This window comes from Actinia tenebrosa, unplaced genomic scaffold (assembly GCF_029948245.1).
Source record: "Actinia tenebrosa isolate PJP-AT-01 unplaced genomic scaffold, QUT_ActTen_1.0 PGA_scaffold14__42_contigs__length_11649687, whole genome shotgun sequence".
NCBI classification, from domain to species: domain Eukaryota; kingdom Metazoa; phylum Cnidaria; class Anthozoa; order Actiniaria; family Actiniidae; genus Actinia; species Actinia tenebrosa.
This window is the reverse complement of record NW_028292574.1, coordinates 9115307-9131614: the sequence shown is the minus strand read 5'-3', so window position 1 is coordinate 9131614 and position 16308 is coordinate 9115307. Positions and strand designations below refer to the sequence as shown.

At 41.0% G+C, this 16308-nt stretch overlaps 2 protein-coding genes across 2 annotated transcripts; both read left to right on the top strand.

Moving 5' to 3' along the window:
- The first annotated feature begins 1919 nt into the window (after positions 1–1919).
- On the top strand, positions 1920–3059 carry LOC148911451 (neuropeptide FF receptor 1-like). The gene has a single exon (XM_089029382.1). The coding sequence runs from the start codon at positions 1920–1922 to the stop codon at positions 3057–3059; it is 1140 nt and encodes a 379-aa protein (XP_088885508.1).
- Positions 3060–13033: 9974 nt separating this feature from the next.
- On the top strand, positions 13034–15137 carry LOC148911450 (exosome complex component 10-like). The gene is made up of 4 exons (XM_089029381.1): positions 13034–13054; positions 13122–13232; positions 14010–14153; positions 14943–15137. Exons 1-4 carry the CDS (start codon positions 13034–13036, stop codon positions 15135–15137), a joined length of 471 nt encoding a protein of 156 aa, XP_088885507.1.
- The last annotated feature ends 1171 nt before the right edge of the window (positions 15138–16308 follow it).

The window sequence follows — 16308 nt, the reverse complement described above, 5'->3', positions numbered from 1 at the left end:
TCCAAAACCCGTACGAACCCTGATAGTTGCAGGAGCTCATGCTTCTACGAGCACGATGTTGTCACAGTTTGTTAAAGTATTGGTCGATTGCGCAAAGAAAACATCTATGTAATTACTTCTAGCTGGCTTTGTTTGATTAAATGTCAGTCAAAAATTGCGCAATGAACAACATCAACGTAATTACTTTTAACTGGCTTTCTCTATAGTGAAATGTCCCTAAAAAAGTGCGCGAAGGAAATAAACGTAATTATTTTTAACTGGCTTTCTCTATAGTGAAATGTCCCTCAGAAATTGCGCAAAGAAAAACATCAACGTAATTATTTTTAACTGGCTTTCTCTATAGTGAAATGTCCCTCAGAAATTGCGCAAAGAAAATAAACGTAATTATTCTTAACTGGCTTTCTGTATAGTGAAATGTCCCTCAGAAATTGCGCAAAGAAAAACGTAATCATTTTTAACTGGCTTTCTCTATAGTGAAATGTCCCTCAGAAATCGCGCAAAGAAAAACGTAATTATTTTTAACTCGCTTTCTGTACAGTGAAATGTCCCTCAGAAATTGCGCAAAGAAAATAAACGTAATTATTTTTAACTGGCTTTCTGTATGGTAAGATGTCCCTCAGAAATTGCGCAAAGAAAAACATCAACGTAATTATTTTAACTGGATTTCTGTATGGTAAAATGTCCCTCAGAAATTGCGCAAAGAAAAACGTAATTATTTTAACTGGCTTTCTGTATAGTAAAATGTCCCTCGGAAATTGCGCAAAGAAAAACATCAACGTAATTATTTTAACTGCCTTTCTGTATAGTGAAATTCCGAGAAAATGAGCTGCTGACCTAATACAATGAGCGGTGCGTGACGCTCACTTGAGTCAAAACTACCGACACATTTGGGGCTCTCAGTGAACGACGGTTTAGCGGGCCGCCAATAATATTTGGACATGTCATTTTAGAAGGGTTATGCTGTTTCTCTTTTTAAACTAGCTTTGCTAAATTCGGATGTGCCTGTATAAATATTGACTTGAATAAATAAAAAAGTAGCACAGTGGTATTGTTTTAGTTCTGGTGCATGTACCACAATCCATTTAGCCATATTGAAAACGAAGAAAGATTACGGAAAAGTCAAAATGGGGTCCATTCAAAATTCCGTAGTTTATTTAAAACGAGAATTAGCAAAAATATTTTTACATTAAATTCAAGAGAAAGAATGTGTCTTTGCTAGAAAAAATGATGGTTTGAATAAAAAAAAAAAACGCGAAGCCGTACGATCGCCGAGAAAACCTTACGTTTTCCTATTCAACACAAGGTGCCCAAGCCCTTCTGGATCCCAAAATCAACTTTGAGTGATTTCTCAAAAGATAAAAGGCGCCCAGGACTTAAAAGTTGTATTTTCGAAAATGTCTCACCACAAAGGGTATTTAGGCAAAGTATGAGCAATCCCGAATTTTTTCAACTGTCCGAGGATTCTCGACCGTTACCGGCAGAAATTGGTAAAAAAGAGATACGTAGGCCAATTTCAGTCAAACTTTTCAAAATTTCTCTCGGCTATTGCTTCCAGTGGAAACATAATTTTTTTGAATCATTTTGACTGACTTTACGATTTCAAATGATAAGAAATGCAAGGGTAAAAGGGGATAGAAAGTTAGAATATGAGAACTTCTTCTAATAGACCCCGACCGACTACTTCCTCATTTAATACCAAATTACTTACTGCTCATTTCCATACACAGCTGCCTTCACAAGGATATTTATTATTAATCAAATCCATAAACCTGGCGCACTTCGAGGTAAGACCTTGTATTAGGCTCTGGTACGAAATGGCATCAAACTAAGAATACAGTTTTTCAAATTGACGAAGCTGTATTACTGGAATCACTCTTATAGCCGAAACTGGCGCCAAATGTCCCACATGAGAAGAAGAAATGGCGAATAACTCAAGTTCTTCGCGCGATAGCAACAGTTCTATAGTTTCCAACTCTAATCAGAATTATTGGAATTCAATTGACCTACAATGGAGACTTGGTATTGACATTACTATCTTTGTCGTTGCTGTTATTGGCAACCTTGCTGTCCTTGTGGTCATTTACACTACCAGAGAACGACGAAAGACACCATTCGAGATCCTCATTGCTAACCTCAGTGTAGCTGACATCCTATCCGTGTTGCTATACTTTATAATACAGTACTTCAACATACCACTTTCAAAATGGTATTGCAAACTTCAAGGCCTAATTTTCTCCAGTACCCAAATGGTGAGCATGCTTACAATGACGACTATTGCAATATTTCGATGTCGATCCATTGTTCATCCTTTCAAAACCAAGCCCTCCACCAAGTTAACATACTGTACTGTGGCAGGGCTGTGGCTTTTAGCAAATATTTGTCTCATTCCAGTTTATTTAGTAAGGGAACAATATCATGGAAGGTGTGAAGAAATCTGGCCATCAGAGCAATTAAACAAGGTCTACACAGTCTCTTTATTCGTTGTCCAGAACGTTATCCCTACGACTATTATGGCCATCTCTTACACCAAGATCATCTTGTATTTAAAACGACACAAAGTTCCCCAGTGTGGCTTGAACAGTGACAGAATTAACCAGCTCAAAATGACGCGAAAGAGAGACATGGAAGTCATCAAAATCTCTCTTACTATCGTACTTTTGTACAATATTTCTACATTACCGAATCAAATAGCTTTGATAGACATGATCGTTTTCGAAAGCTACGATATGTCAAGCTTGATTTTTGAGTTTTCTCTTCAGTTGTTACTGCTTCATTCATGTTGTAATCCCTTCGTTTATGGCACAATATCTCGGGAATTTCGCTCTCGATTCGTTCATGTGTTTTGGAGCATTTTCTGTTGTGTGTGCAAGATAAGTAGGACTCAAACGGGCGTGTTACAAACAGAACAAGGGCAAATGAAAAATGCCTGTGAAGACTTGGAAATGATTGAGATAAAAGGTTATGTAAAAAGAGATGGAGCTGCAATCGTACCTACTACACCGACCGACCGACCGATCGACCGAACAGCGAACCAACAAAGCAACCATCTAACCAACTAGGAAGGAAAACCGAACGACTGATGTAAAAGATAAAGTGAATATTAGTAGCTTTGATTTCCTTCTGCTAAAAGCTATTTTAAAGCCTTTTTAATATACTCGCTTTTTGTTGAATAATACAAAGAAATGAATTTCACGGAAAGCTTGTGTAGACATTGAATAAATCAGTTTATCTTTCTATACGGGGGGTGAACACCTGCAAGACACTGGACAAAAAAAGTTCGACCTGTAGTTTGAAAAGGTATGCAAAACGCTTTATCGCTCCTTCCTTTCTTGCTCTTTCTTTCTTGCTTCCTGGCTCCCCTTTTTCTTGCTTACTTTCTTGCTTTCTTCTTTTTTTACTTGCTTCTTTTCTTGGCTACTACCTTTTTGCTTTTTCTTTCCTATACTTCTCAAAATTAAGGTGCAATTAGGCGGTTATTGTAATCTCAATATCTATAGGAAGTCATCAAATTGGTTTGTACACGCTGCGAAGGAACCTAAAAGAGACTTCCCGTGCGGTAGCAGGTCAAATGGCTGGTGTCCTATATATAAACAGTATATGTTACATATCTATTTTGATGTTTTCGACCTTTTGGGTTTCTTCTTCTCTAGTTTGCCTGTTTTACTTGCTTTGGCTGGTTTTTCTGGTTTTTCTAGTTTGGCTGGTTTATCTGGTTTGACTAGTTTAGCTGGTTTAGCTGGCTTGACGGATTTTGAGGTTTGTTTGTTATTCTTCTCGTTGTTTTGTTGTGAAGCTTCTGGTGATATTTCAGTTTCCTGCCGTTCATCATTTTCATCACTCTCTTTGTCGTTTCCTTCTTTTTCCTTCTGATTCGTGGAAACTTCAGAAATGTTTACTTTTGGCTCTAAATAAACAAACAATCAATCACAAACAAGCAAGCAGGCAGGCAGGCAAACAATCCGGAAAACAAACAAACAAACAAACACAATAATTTAAATAAATAAATAAATAAATGAATAAATAAATAAATAAATGAATAAATGAATAAAAACTTTGACAATTGTCTTTTCTTATCAGAGCTGTTAGGAAAGAGCTACACTGAGTTTAATTCTTCGTTTGCAATAGACGTCATAGCCGCCATGTTGGAAGAATTTGACAAAAGATTTTTAAATGAATACTTTTGTTATATCTTCCAACATGGCGGACATCCCTTTTGTTATTGTGCTCTCTTGGGATTGATTGCAAACCAAGAATATGAGCGTAAGTCGGTTATATCTATGTTGGTGGTGCTCGCGTGATCATAGCTGGTTTATAGTTAGTTTTCGGTTACCTTCTCCTGGCATTTTGTTAGAAAATTTCTTGAGCTTTGCGACAAAGAAGCCATCCATATTGTGAGCGTGAGGATAAAAGCGACGTGTGTGCTTAAGCGATTGGTGGAAATGACGACCTCGGAATCTAGAAACAAATCAAACAAATCAAGCAAACAACAATTTTATTGAAAACTGAAACAACCTCTGGGCTGATCTAAGTCAGGGCATGGCTAACTCACAGATTGAACCCTGAAACAACCTCTGGGCTGATCTAAGTCAGGACATGGCTAACTCACAGATCTAACCCTGAAACAACCTCTGGGCTGATCAAAGTCAGGGCATGGCTAATTCACCGATTGAACCCTGAAACAACCTCTGGGCTGATCTAAGTCAGGGCATGGCTAACTCACAGATAGAACCCTGAAACAACCTCTTGGCTGATCAAAGTCAGGGCATGGCTAACTCACGGATAGAACCCTGAAACAACCTCTTGGCAGATCAAAGTCAGGGCATGGCTAACTCACAGATTCAGCCCTAAACCGACCTCCTGGCTGATCAAAGTCAGGACGTGGCTAACTCACAGATGGGAACCTGAAATCCATTCACCCATTTTTTAGAAGGGGGAGGGGGCCGGAGGAATAGCTGTTAGCCTATGTGCACAATTTGCTAGTCCATCCGGGTTAGTTTTAAAATTTCAAAATAGCCGCCTAATACCTAACTGAAAAAAATTGCAAAAATGCAAGATTATTGCCAGAAAAAATTAGTGACCCCCCCCCCCCCCTTTTTTAACTTGTAAATATTTGATGCCCCCTTAACTCCCCCGGCCACCTCCTCTCTCTTAAAAAAAAATGAATGCTACCTTAGTGTAGCATTATTGTTCTCTAGCTTACACTTACTTTGAAAATCCTTCTTTGCCAAAGTCCAGTCCTGTTGGTACTAGCTTGACATATCGCTTGCTCAAAGCATAATCTATCACACATTCGTTCTCTTCCACCTTGAACAGGATAAAAGAAAAAAGATACGATTAATAAGCATGGACGTTTGGCTTTTGGTTTTCGGCTTTGGCCTTCAGCTCGTATGAATAGGCCCTTTGCAGTTATAATAATAATAATAATAATAATAATAATAATAATGATAATAATAATAGTAATAGTAATGATATTTATTTATACACGATAAGTTATATACAGCGTAGCTGATGTGGTCGTGTTCTAATCCTAGGTCCTAAGCTATACTAGTCCTCTCACTCTCACCCACACACATTCTCTCTCTCTCTCTCTCTCTCTCTCTCTCTCTCTCTCTCTCTCTCTCTCATTCTCTCGATCTTATCTACTACTAAGCTAATTATTACATAATTTAATATTTTGACTGGAAAGAGTTATTACATCTTTAGTTGAGATATGTCCTTTTTAAGTTAACGGTCACATGTCTGTACTGGAATGCAAAAATTTTGTTTTTATATTAAATTGGTGATTCTTTTTAGCTACTTGTAAAGAACTGAATGAAAACATGTGTATCCTGCAGTGTGTCACGAAATGTAGTTTTATTACGATCTCTCGAAACAGGTTGTAGAAAGTTTGTTTGCTCACCAGTAAATTTCACCCTTGGGAATCAAAATGTTCATTCATTTGCTCTCAGTGAATTAATCAGCACGTGATTGCTGAGCTGCAAAGGGCCTATTCATAGTTCAAACTCAGAGAATAGTGTAATATTCTTCCCCGGGCATTGTTATCCATGAGATGGTAATAAGGAATGGGGATAGCTCTGGCCTTCCCCACGCCAACATCCTTTCCGTACCAATGACTCAGGCAATGAACTGTACTCATTCTGTACCCGGAATATCCTCCAACAGTTTATTATTAGGCAAACTTTGTAGAACTCATAACATCACTCTTTCCCAATCCTTACTCACATATCATTTCCCAACACCTGATATATCTTTAGAGTGGTTTTGTATGAGTGGCAAAGGATTAATTAACAGTAACAGTTACTCTATATACAATTAGGGTACTGGGTACTAGGTAACCGCCAAAATTTGAAGTGTTTAATTACAGAACTCATGGTTCTGGACACGGTACGGTCATTGTCCAACCCATGCGAAAACACTCTACTCCCCCAACACTACGTTAAAGCAAAATCTTAGCCTCACTAATCACCACCGAACCAAAGCATTCATTGCCTTTTAGGACCCTCAAAAGCCTGAGAGAAGCCTTCTAATGAATTTGCGCGTCTATACGTTTCGCCGGTATCAATAGGCAAATTCGCTAGTCTTGCTGCCGCTCCCGCTGGATTGATCACCTGTTTTAATTTCATGTAATGCAAAGCGGTCTTGCTACTCTTCCACCCGACGTGGTCCATGATTTCATGAAGGCTTATACCCTCTAAGGCCAAAGAAACCGCTGCACCACTGCGAAAACTATGCAAGGTGAGCTGTTTCCCCGAGAGCCGGCCAGTCAACAGTGAGGTGTAAAACTTAAGGCGCGCTTGGGCCGCGGTAGGCTCCAAACAATATGGACTGACCATATTTTCCTTAGTTATCGACCGAAAAAGGAAACCCGGAGCTAGATTTACCCGTAAGAGGCTGGAAATGTCAAAGTAGACCTCTAAACCTCGTACCGGGCAAAGAAACTTGTTCGATCCTCTTTTAAAAGCAAACACATTTGAATCACCTGATCTCCATGATTTAGTCCAAACATGGTTTAGAAGGAAGCCTGAGTTATCCGGAAAACGGAGCACAACCGAAACCTTTAACTGAAGTAGATCCGCTGCCCTATCACCCGCAAAAAATAGCGACTTAAATAAAGCTTGGTCTCTAGCATACATAAATAATTGAATTGCCGACAGAGTAGAACTATTATTAAGTACATGTTCTATGTATTCTGAAATTACTGCCAAGTCATTTACTAGGATAGGCTCTGCCTGACGTCGCGTGACCCTGGCTTTGAGTTGTTCCTCCCTCACATCGGCTAAATAGGCCTTAACCGAGCGACAAGCAGCGGGGTTTCCTACCCCAAGGAGGGAGTACCACTCCGAACCCCTACCATTCTCAGAAAATATTGCACGGAGTTTTCCTATCAACGAATCAATCGTTCCATAGGCAAGACGCGTTGGGCAAGAACAGGTCACACCACGACAGACTAAAGCCGGACACTCTGACTTATGTACTTTTGTCCTTCCAGCACGATCTTTCCATATGAGGAACTCTATCACATCATCAGGTATAGCAGAAGCCCAAAGTCTTTTGCGATGCCCGGCTACCCAAAAACTGGCTAAATTCGCACTCCAACGCTGATTTTTGCTTGGTATATCTTGACGAGTCCCGCTGGTTCTTAAGTTCCTGACGTCGTGCCACTATCAGCTCTTCATCAATCGTTAATTTTTCCCCGAGCCGTCGCACCGAGGTGTTTAGGGATGGCCTCTGATAACCACACTGTTGGCAAAACCTGAAGCTTTCATCATTAGGGTAGTTACACCGTGGACACGCCACTGCAGGAGTAAACAACTTGGGCACCCTTGGCAATTCCTAAGCACGTCAATGAAATACGACAATCAGAAGCGCGTTATCCGCAACACCCACATTGTAGCTGGACATGGTATGGGGCTGTAACCAGACTTAGACGGAGCTAGCAGGACATGACTATCTCCCTTTTCTCCAAGACACAATCTCCCTGAACAGCGCGCCATTAGCTCCGGCCACCAGTACGGGTGAGGAGTGAGCGCTGGGACGATTATAGAAAAAGGCCTCTTAAAGTTAGTCAACAATCGAAGTACAGGGCCTATCAGGTTAAAAGGAGGAAAGACATACGGATTCATCATGTTTGGTGCAGCATGCAGGTCTTGGGCAAATAGGTTTACACCCCTCGACATAGGGCTTGGGGCTGGTGAAAAATGGGGTAGAGGAATGTTGTTCTTGCCTCTCACTACATTAGAATCTAATGCCATTAGATCAAAGGAGTGGCCCGTCTTACCCCCAAACTCATCATCCACTTGCGCAAACGACTCTAGGGACAACTTTGTGTCGCTCCGCGACAACCTTCGGGAGGGGGCATCCGCTTTGTTAGAACCAGACTGGATAAACTGCAAGTTGAGATGAATATTTCGTGAAGAAACTTCCCAAAACAGCTGCTTCGTGACTCTGACTAATTCGAGAGAGGTTTTACCCCCTTGAGACTTCCACGCTCCAATCATAACCTGACTATCAACAAGAGCGTCCACCCTAGAATTACAAATGTCATCGGGGAAAGCTCTTATAGCGTACACCAGTGCCTTCATCTCCTTGGCAGAAATGTTGAGCGTCTTGTCATTGACGTCCCAATAATCTCCAAAAGAGATGTCTCCGCACCCACGGTGAATGACACAACCCCAGCCATATTCGGAGGCATCCGTGGACAGAGAGAAGGTATGGTGTTTTTCGTCCCTCCAAGGAATGAATTCATCCCAGTTGTCAAGAAAGCGCCAATAAGACATTTCCTCTCTCCGAATCTCGTTCAAGATGACTGCATCCTTCCCCGCACGCTCGGGCCGAGCTTTACTGATCTCTCTGATAAACAGCTTTGCTGCTGGAACTGCCAATGACAAGGAAATGCATTTGCCTTGGAAACGCTGAAGCGTTTTTAGTGGTATGGGCTGTTTACCAGTGAGAATGAGTTCCCTTAACGCGGCAAAAGACTCCTTCTTGCGTTGTGGTATCAGGAATGACTGCTTCTCAGAGTCGACAATAAGGCCCAGGTATTCTAATGAAGTTGTAGGAACGAGAACAGACTTCTTTATACCAATTGTATAGCCCAATGCTATCAGCACGGACAGCACCACATAGAGGGCAGCCTCTGCTGCTTCGTAACGAAAAACTTTCTCACGCTCTTGTGGCAACTTAGCCCACCGACCGGTCGCAGTAATGAGCTCACCATTCAACCGATCATCTATGTACAACGAGCAAGGGACCCCTTGCGATCTCAAAAACCCTGTTGCTGCCAGACCGATGGTGTGATATATGTAGGGGGAGATTTTCCATCCAAAGGGTAGCGTTGTGCATACAAACCATAAGCCCCCAAATGAGAAGCCTAAATACGTTTGGGAGTTATCTGTGACCATCACGTGGTCATAGCCGGACTTGTCGTCAGACTTTGTAATAAACGATGACTTGTAAACATACCGGGGAACATCCGCTAGACGATCTAATGAGAAGGGAGCATCTTTCATCCAGAGGTTCAGGAACCTCGCGTCCACACAAAGCCGAGGTTTCGATGGCTCAACTATCAATGGCATCACCAGGTGCGGTGGGTCATCCGAACCCACCTCTCCCCATACTCTAAATGCACCAGATGTGAGACGCCCAAGTATCTCAGAGGAGATGAACTCTGAAAACTCTTTACAGGATGGGTGATTCGCAAACATCTTGCGCGGGGGTAATTCTGTCTTGTACCTCGACCCTTTGAAGGATCCCGAAAATGGGTGAGAAAATTTGAGGATGTCCACCTTGTTTTTTTATCCACTCCTCAATTCGCTCCTTTTGTGGATGTTCTTGGAGCAGTTCCGCCCAAGCTTGAACATTTTGATGAACACCCCCGACTGAGAAATTTTTGGGGTCCCTAAGTTTGAGAGTATACAGATCCGGGACCACACCCGTTGAAATTACTTCTCTCCAGTAAACTGGAGTCTTTTCTCGCCCCTCCTGACCGGGAACGCCGTCGATATCCACCCACGATCGATTCACTTGGAATTGTCTTGGCTCGATTGCTTTTGCCATTCTACGGAATTCCCACCACTTGTCAACATCAACTGAAGGCTCGAACTTCCTCTTATGTCCCGTTGTCTGGGGAAAAACCGGTTCAAACCAGGATTCAAACACAGACAAGTGGATAAAGCCAAGACACATCGAAATAAGACAAGATATTTATTGACGCGATAGGATACCGACGGGTTCCCGATCAGGAGAGAGCAACTTCAACACGCCTGTACAGGTCGTCTGGTGGTTGGCCGTAGTGGACAACCAGCAGGAGTTGTTCCCCCCGATATGGAAGACCTAAAACAGTAAGTATCCACCTCTCTAAAGACAAGACGTATGCCCGACATGCACGTCATAATAAATTTTCTTTTTTTTTTTTTCTTTCGCATATCACACATCGGATTCCCTTTATTATTGATTGCATCCGGAGTATTTATAAGATGTCGGCCTGTTAAGTAGTATCTCCACTACAATTCCTACACGTCTTGGACGAGTTAAGCTTTCAAAAAAGCCAATAGAAACCCCAAAATCACACAATAAACAATATGAACTATACATTGATTCAATCTTAAATCTGTTTAAGAATAATCCCAAATTAAAACAAATTAATTGTTAACGTTTTAATCATGCAAACCAAATCATATCAATCAGCTAGTCTATGGTCTAGAGTCAATCCCCACAAATACAAAATAAACCAATCATCTCATTTATTTCAAGTTCTAGACTCAGTTAGTCACCACACATTTGCTTATACAATTCCCTGATCTGTCTATCTATTTTCTCTTGATGCATTGACCCTTGGTGCCCTCCTGGCCTGGTTGCGTCGCTCTGGGCAAGCCCCCTGGTAATGACCATACCTATGGCACCAATAACACTGGACACTCGCACGGCCAGACCGTCCTGGAGTATTTCTAACATAAGGGCCCGGGCGGGACGTCCCAGGGTTCGAGGCCTTTGACGCTTTGTCCACCTTTGCAATCATCTCCATAACCTTCTCTTGATCTTTATCTCCCAAGAGTACATCAAGATATTTTTTGAATTGGTCCAGGGGCACGGTCGCCTTCTCCCTCCTGGTTTGAAGGCAAGCCTCAAAGAAACCCTTCCTGGTATGCTTTGTCTCTCTGGCCACTAGTTTCAAGTCGAGGAGGAGGTCCAGTGCCTTGTCTTTCGTGAAGACGGGCGATTTCACAAAATGTCGAATTTCCTCTAATAAGGAGTCCACTGTTGCCTTCTGTGAATCTTCCAACACTTTTATTCTTCTCAACACTTGATCAAGTCCCAGCTCAACCTTCAAATGAAAATTAATACCGAACGCTAAGCGGTGTGTCAACATAATGTTCAAACATGAACCAAGCATGTACATGTTTAAAACAATGCGACGATTGTTTGCTCATTAGTCCATTAAAGAACCACATTATTAACCCCCAGCATTCATCTATTATTACAACCATAGGCATTTCGTTACGTTTTAACTAAGCCATATTTTTTGCTAACAATATTCCCTCTTGCCACACAAACATTAAAGCCCAACATGCAATATTTCCAGCCACACTGTCAATGTTCGAGTCTCACAGACAATATTTCACGCCTCACGGGCAGCATTCGAAACCACATGGCGATCTACAAATGTCACGGGTAAACAATTTCAAGCCTCACAGGCACTATTTCCACTATCGCGCGTACACAATCTTTTAAGGGTCACAGAAAATATTATTAAAGTTCCACAGGCAATATCTCAAGCCTCACAGGCAATGCTCAAGTCGCACAGGCAATGCTCAAGTCTCACAGCTTATATTTCAAGCCTCACAGGCAACATTTCAAGCCTCACAGGCAATATTTCAAACCTCACAGGCCAGGCAATATTATTCAAGCCTCACAGGCAATATATTAGTCAAGCCTCACAGGCAATATATTAGTCAAGCCTCACAGACAATATTTCGAGCCTCACAGGCAATATTTGTCAAGCCCCACAGGCAATATTTTGAGCCTCACAGGTAATATTTCAAGCCTCACAGGCAATATTTGAAGCTTCACCAGCCAGGCAATATTATTTAAGCCTCACAGACATTACACATCCTTAACTGAAATACACCAGTTCATAAAGTTTATAGTGAATATGAAAACAAAATACAACAACAGCCGGAAAGATTAAACTTGGCACCAACGGCGATACCAGAATGCAAATTACGCGACTAGAAAACTTCGAACTAATATACGAAGCACACTAACTTAAAACTTCAGACCCAACGCTACGAACGACTAGGAACATAAACAACGCACTAGCGAAAGGAATATTACCTGAGGCGCTGCTTCCTGGACGTCAGGAGCAGCGGCATCTTGAGCGGGGTTTTGTGCTCCATCCTGCACAGCAGCATTCCGGTCCGCACCTTCGGGAGGATTTTGAGCAGCATTTTGAGCCGCATTTTGAAGCGGCGGCACATCTTCTACTGGGTTTAACACTCGAACAACTTCTTCTTGAGGTGGAACAACCGGAGCTTGTTCGGCCATATCACAGGAAGACGGGTTTGAAATACCAAATACTATAACAAAGACGATGTTTGACCGGCTGCCTCGAGTAGAGTGACACTATAGGACCACGTGAAGGGCTTTTATTATCTCATTTGCATAATCCCCGGGGACTCAAATTAGCAATGCAAATTGAGTTTGCATAGTAACCTAACTCTAGTAAACTTTAGCTGTTGTATCAAAGCGTGGGACAATCAATAACTGCTGTAGTTGAAAGCCCAAGTATCAAATTGGAATTTAGAAATTGACTTTTGAAGAGGGATGAAAACTGGAGAACCCAGAGAAAAACCTTTCGAAGCTCAGGAGAGAAGCGACAAGCAACTTTACCGGTACTCACATACAACACCGTGACGGCAAGACTTGAACCTGGGTTGCATTGGTGCTTCCCAAAAGTTTGCAAAAGGTTGCTAAAATTCAAACGAGGCAAGAAGGATGTAAAAGATCTGATGAATTTGTAATCTCATTTTCACTTATGGGCTACCTTTGGCCACAGGTAGCCCAAGTCCTTGAAATGTAATTAATCATCCAAAGTTTCCTTATATTTCTTTTATTGTGTTCAGTTATATAAAGGCCTGGAAGAGACACCCTATACTTATGTAGAAACTGTTGAACAGCTTGAGGAACTCTGTCAAAAACTTTCCAGTGTGACAGAATTCGCAGTGGACTTGGAGGTACTGTATAGTGTATTGAAGAAAACATGAGTGTGTGCTGTGTGCAGTTATAAAGATCGCAGAAATTGACAGAACATGGGAGAAGTGTTCTAAAGGAAAAGCACAGCACATACTGTAGTAGACTTTCTTCTACCAATTCCCCAGAGCTTTATATCATAGAATAAAGTAACAAATCATAAAATAACTGTTCTAAATCTCACGTTCTGATTGGTTGGGAGCGCATGCTTTGAAAGCACACAGCACGCGCTCACTTTCAGTTGCGTCATTCAGGTAATTTGTATTTTATAAAAGAAGAAAAAAACTTGCTTGCTGGGCTGTGTGGAGCTATAAATCACTTGGAGATTGGCAGAATACTAGAGAAGATCACTACATGTCATGCTTCTCCTAACACTTCCCTTGTGTTCTATAAACCCCCAGGTGCTTCATAACTGCACACAGCGTGTTTTCTATTTCTTCAATAGAATAGCTGTAATTTTGGATATGAATGATGAAATAGAAAGTCTGCTTGCATCAATGCTGTATGCTCTCATAAACAATGTTCCACAACCAATCAGAAAGCAAGATTTATAAAGTTATGTTTGTTTTTATTGATGAGGATCAAAAACACAATAGAATATCATTCACCCAGGAGAACAAGAATTTTTTGTGACGGCAAGAATGTTTTTATTCTTTACTGATTAATCTTTGCAAGCTTCATGACACATCAGTTTTGCAATGAGTCACTATTTCATATCAGCTGGTAACAACTGATCTTTTTTGATTTTTTTCCCCCTTCAGCATCATTCATACAGATCGTTCCAAGGATTTGTTTGTCTTATGCAAATATCAACCAGGGATCATGATTATCTCGTTGATACTCTGGAGCTGCGCAGTGACTTGAGCAGCTTGAATGAATCCTTTACCAACCCTAAGATACTCAAGGTGAGTCCTTTTGGTTTTCTATTGATGGCTGAATTGGGGGTATATAATATATGCTATTGTGACTACTATAACCCATGGTCTTCATCGTCATCATCATCACACAACCATCATCATTATCATCATCATCACCATCACCAACACCACCATCACCACTACCACCACCATCATCATTATCACCACCACCACCATCATCATCATCATCACCACCACCATCATCACCATAAACATCATCATCATCATCATCTGCAACAGTCCACTTCCTGTCACCCACCACACTGAGTAATCAGTTGAAATTAGGTACCACCTCCACCTACCTGGACAATGCTTACAATGACATGGGAGCGGAGGGAGGGGCAAATATTTAGATCCACTACCATCTGCTATGTTTAGAGTCTTTGATCCACTAGGATCAGCCAAAAATAGGGCAAAAGATTGGATACCCCTGCAAATCCTTCTGGGTCCCATATGCATCAACTGCTGCTACGTCGGGCAAGACTGTTAGCTAGCACTTTCTCAATTTTAGCTTCGTCTTAATCATATTTAGCCTTATTACAGTGCAAATCGAAAAACTGTGGGCACCTAGAAATATTTCAAGAATGATTCTTAACCAATCAGAAGTGTTATTGTTATCTTTCCATTATCTTGTGGTCAGAAAGTCAATTCTGATTGGCCAAAGAACAATAGAAAATTCCTGGAATATTTCCAAGTGCCCACAGTTTCTCGAATCACACTGTATATGTCAAAATTATTTAAACTTATTTAAATTACTGCTATAACTCATTTATACAGGTTCTTCATGGTGCCGACATGGACATTGGATGGTTACAGAGGGACTTTGGGTTGTACATCGTTAATATGTTCGACACTGGCCAAGCATCAAGGGTTCTAAACTATGAACGATTCTCACTGAGTTATCTACTGAAGAAATTCTGCGGAGTGACAGCTAATAAACAATATCAGCTAGCCGACTGGAGAATAAGGTAACGATAGTTAGGGACAGACTATTAGGTTTTTGAGGGGGGTTTGGCAAAAAAACCCAAAAAATTTGAGCACAGCTTTAAGGAGTGAAAACAAAATCATGCATAAGAAAAGTGGCAGAAAAAAATTCCAAATTATGTCCAAAAAAATCCTGCACAGCCATGAGGAGTAAAAAAAAAACCACTGCCTAGGTATTGCTGGGGTTCACTTGATGTCATTTAATAATAATAATACAATAATAATGATGGGATTAACAGTGGATTCTTCTTCCACTGGATTCCAATTGGAATTTAGAAGTTGATTCTTATGGAGGGCAGAAAGCCGGAGATCCCAGAAAACCCTCGAAGCACAGGAGAGAAACAATAAGCAACTTTAATCACATACGACACCGAGCTCAGCGGGACTCGAACCCTGGTCGCATTGGTGAGAGGCAAGCGCTCTCACCGCTAAGCCACCAGTGCTTCCCATTTCCTGTCACGTATGCTATGTTCATCAGCTGAATCACAAGTTTTCAATAGAATTTTTTATGGTTGACAGCACATGGTGGTCAGTGTTTGACCACTATTTGAAGAAGATATTGAGATTTAAAGACTTTTATCTGTTGATTGAAACCAGTGCTTCAACCACAAGCAACCCAAATATTGATGGTTTGCAATCATTCCCAAGAGAATGAAATAACAAAAGACATGGCGGCCATGTTGGAAGATATAACAAAAGAATTCATGGATAATTCTTTTGTTAAGTTCCTCCAACATGACCACCGTGAAAACCATCAATATTTTTATGTAGTTTAAAAGAGTAGATATTGGGGGGAAAAAGACACTAAACACCTTAAATCCCACTGAAACCTTAACAAGCAGCTGGACAATGACAAACAACCATAGCAAATTACTCTGTAAAACATATTCTATATTTTTATCATAACTTGGCCATACATTATAAACAACATAAAGGAACCTTGTTTTTGCTCCCTGTTAAAATAGAAACTGGTCTTCCTGTGTTTTAATATTTTTTCATTTCAATTTTTCAATTTTATTTTCTTCTCAGACCTCTACCTGCAGAAATGATCCAATATGCAATAGAGGACACTCACTATTTATTGTACATTTATGACCGGCTACGTAATGAGCTCATCAAGAGCGGCAATGCTCAGAATAATCTGTTGATGTCAGTGTAT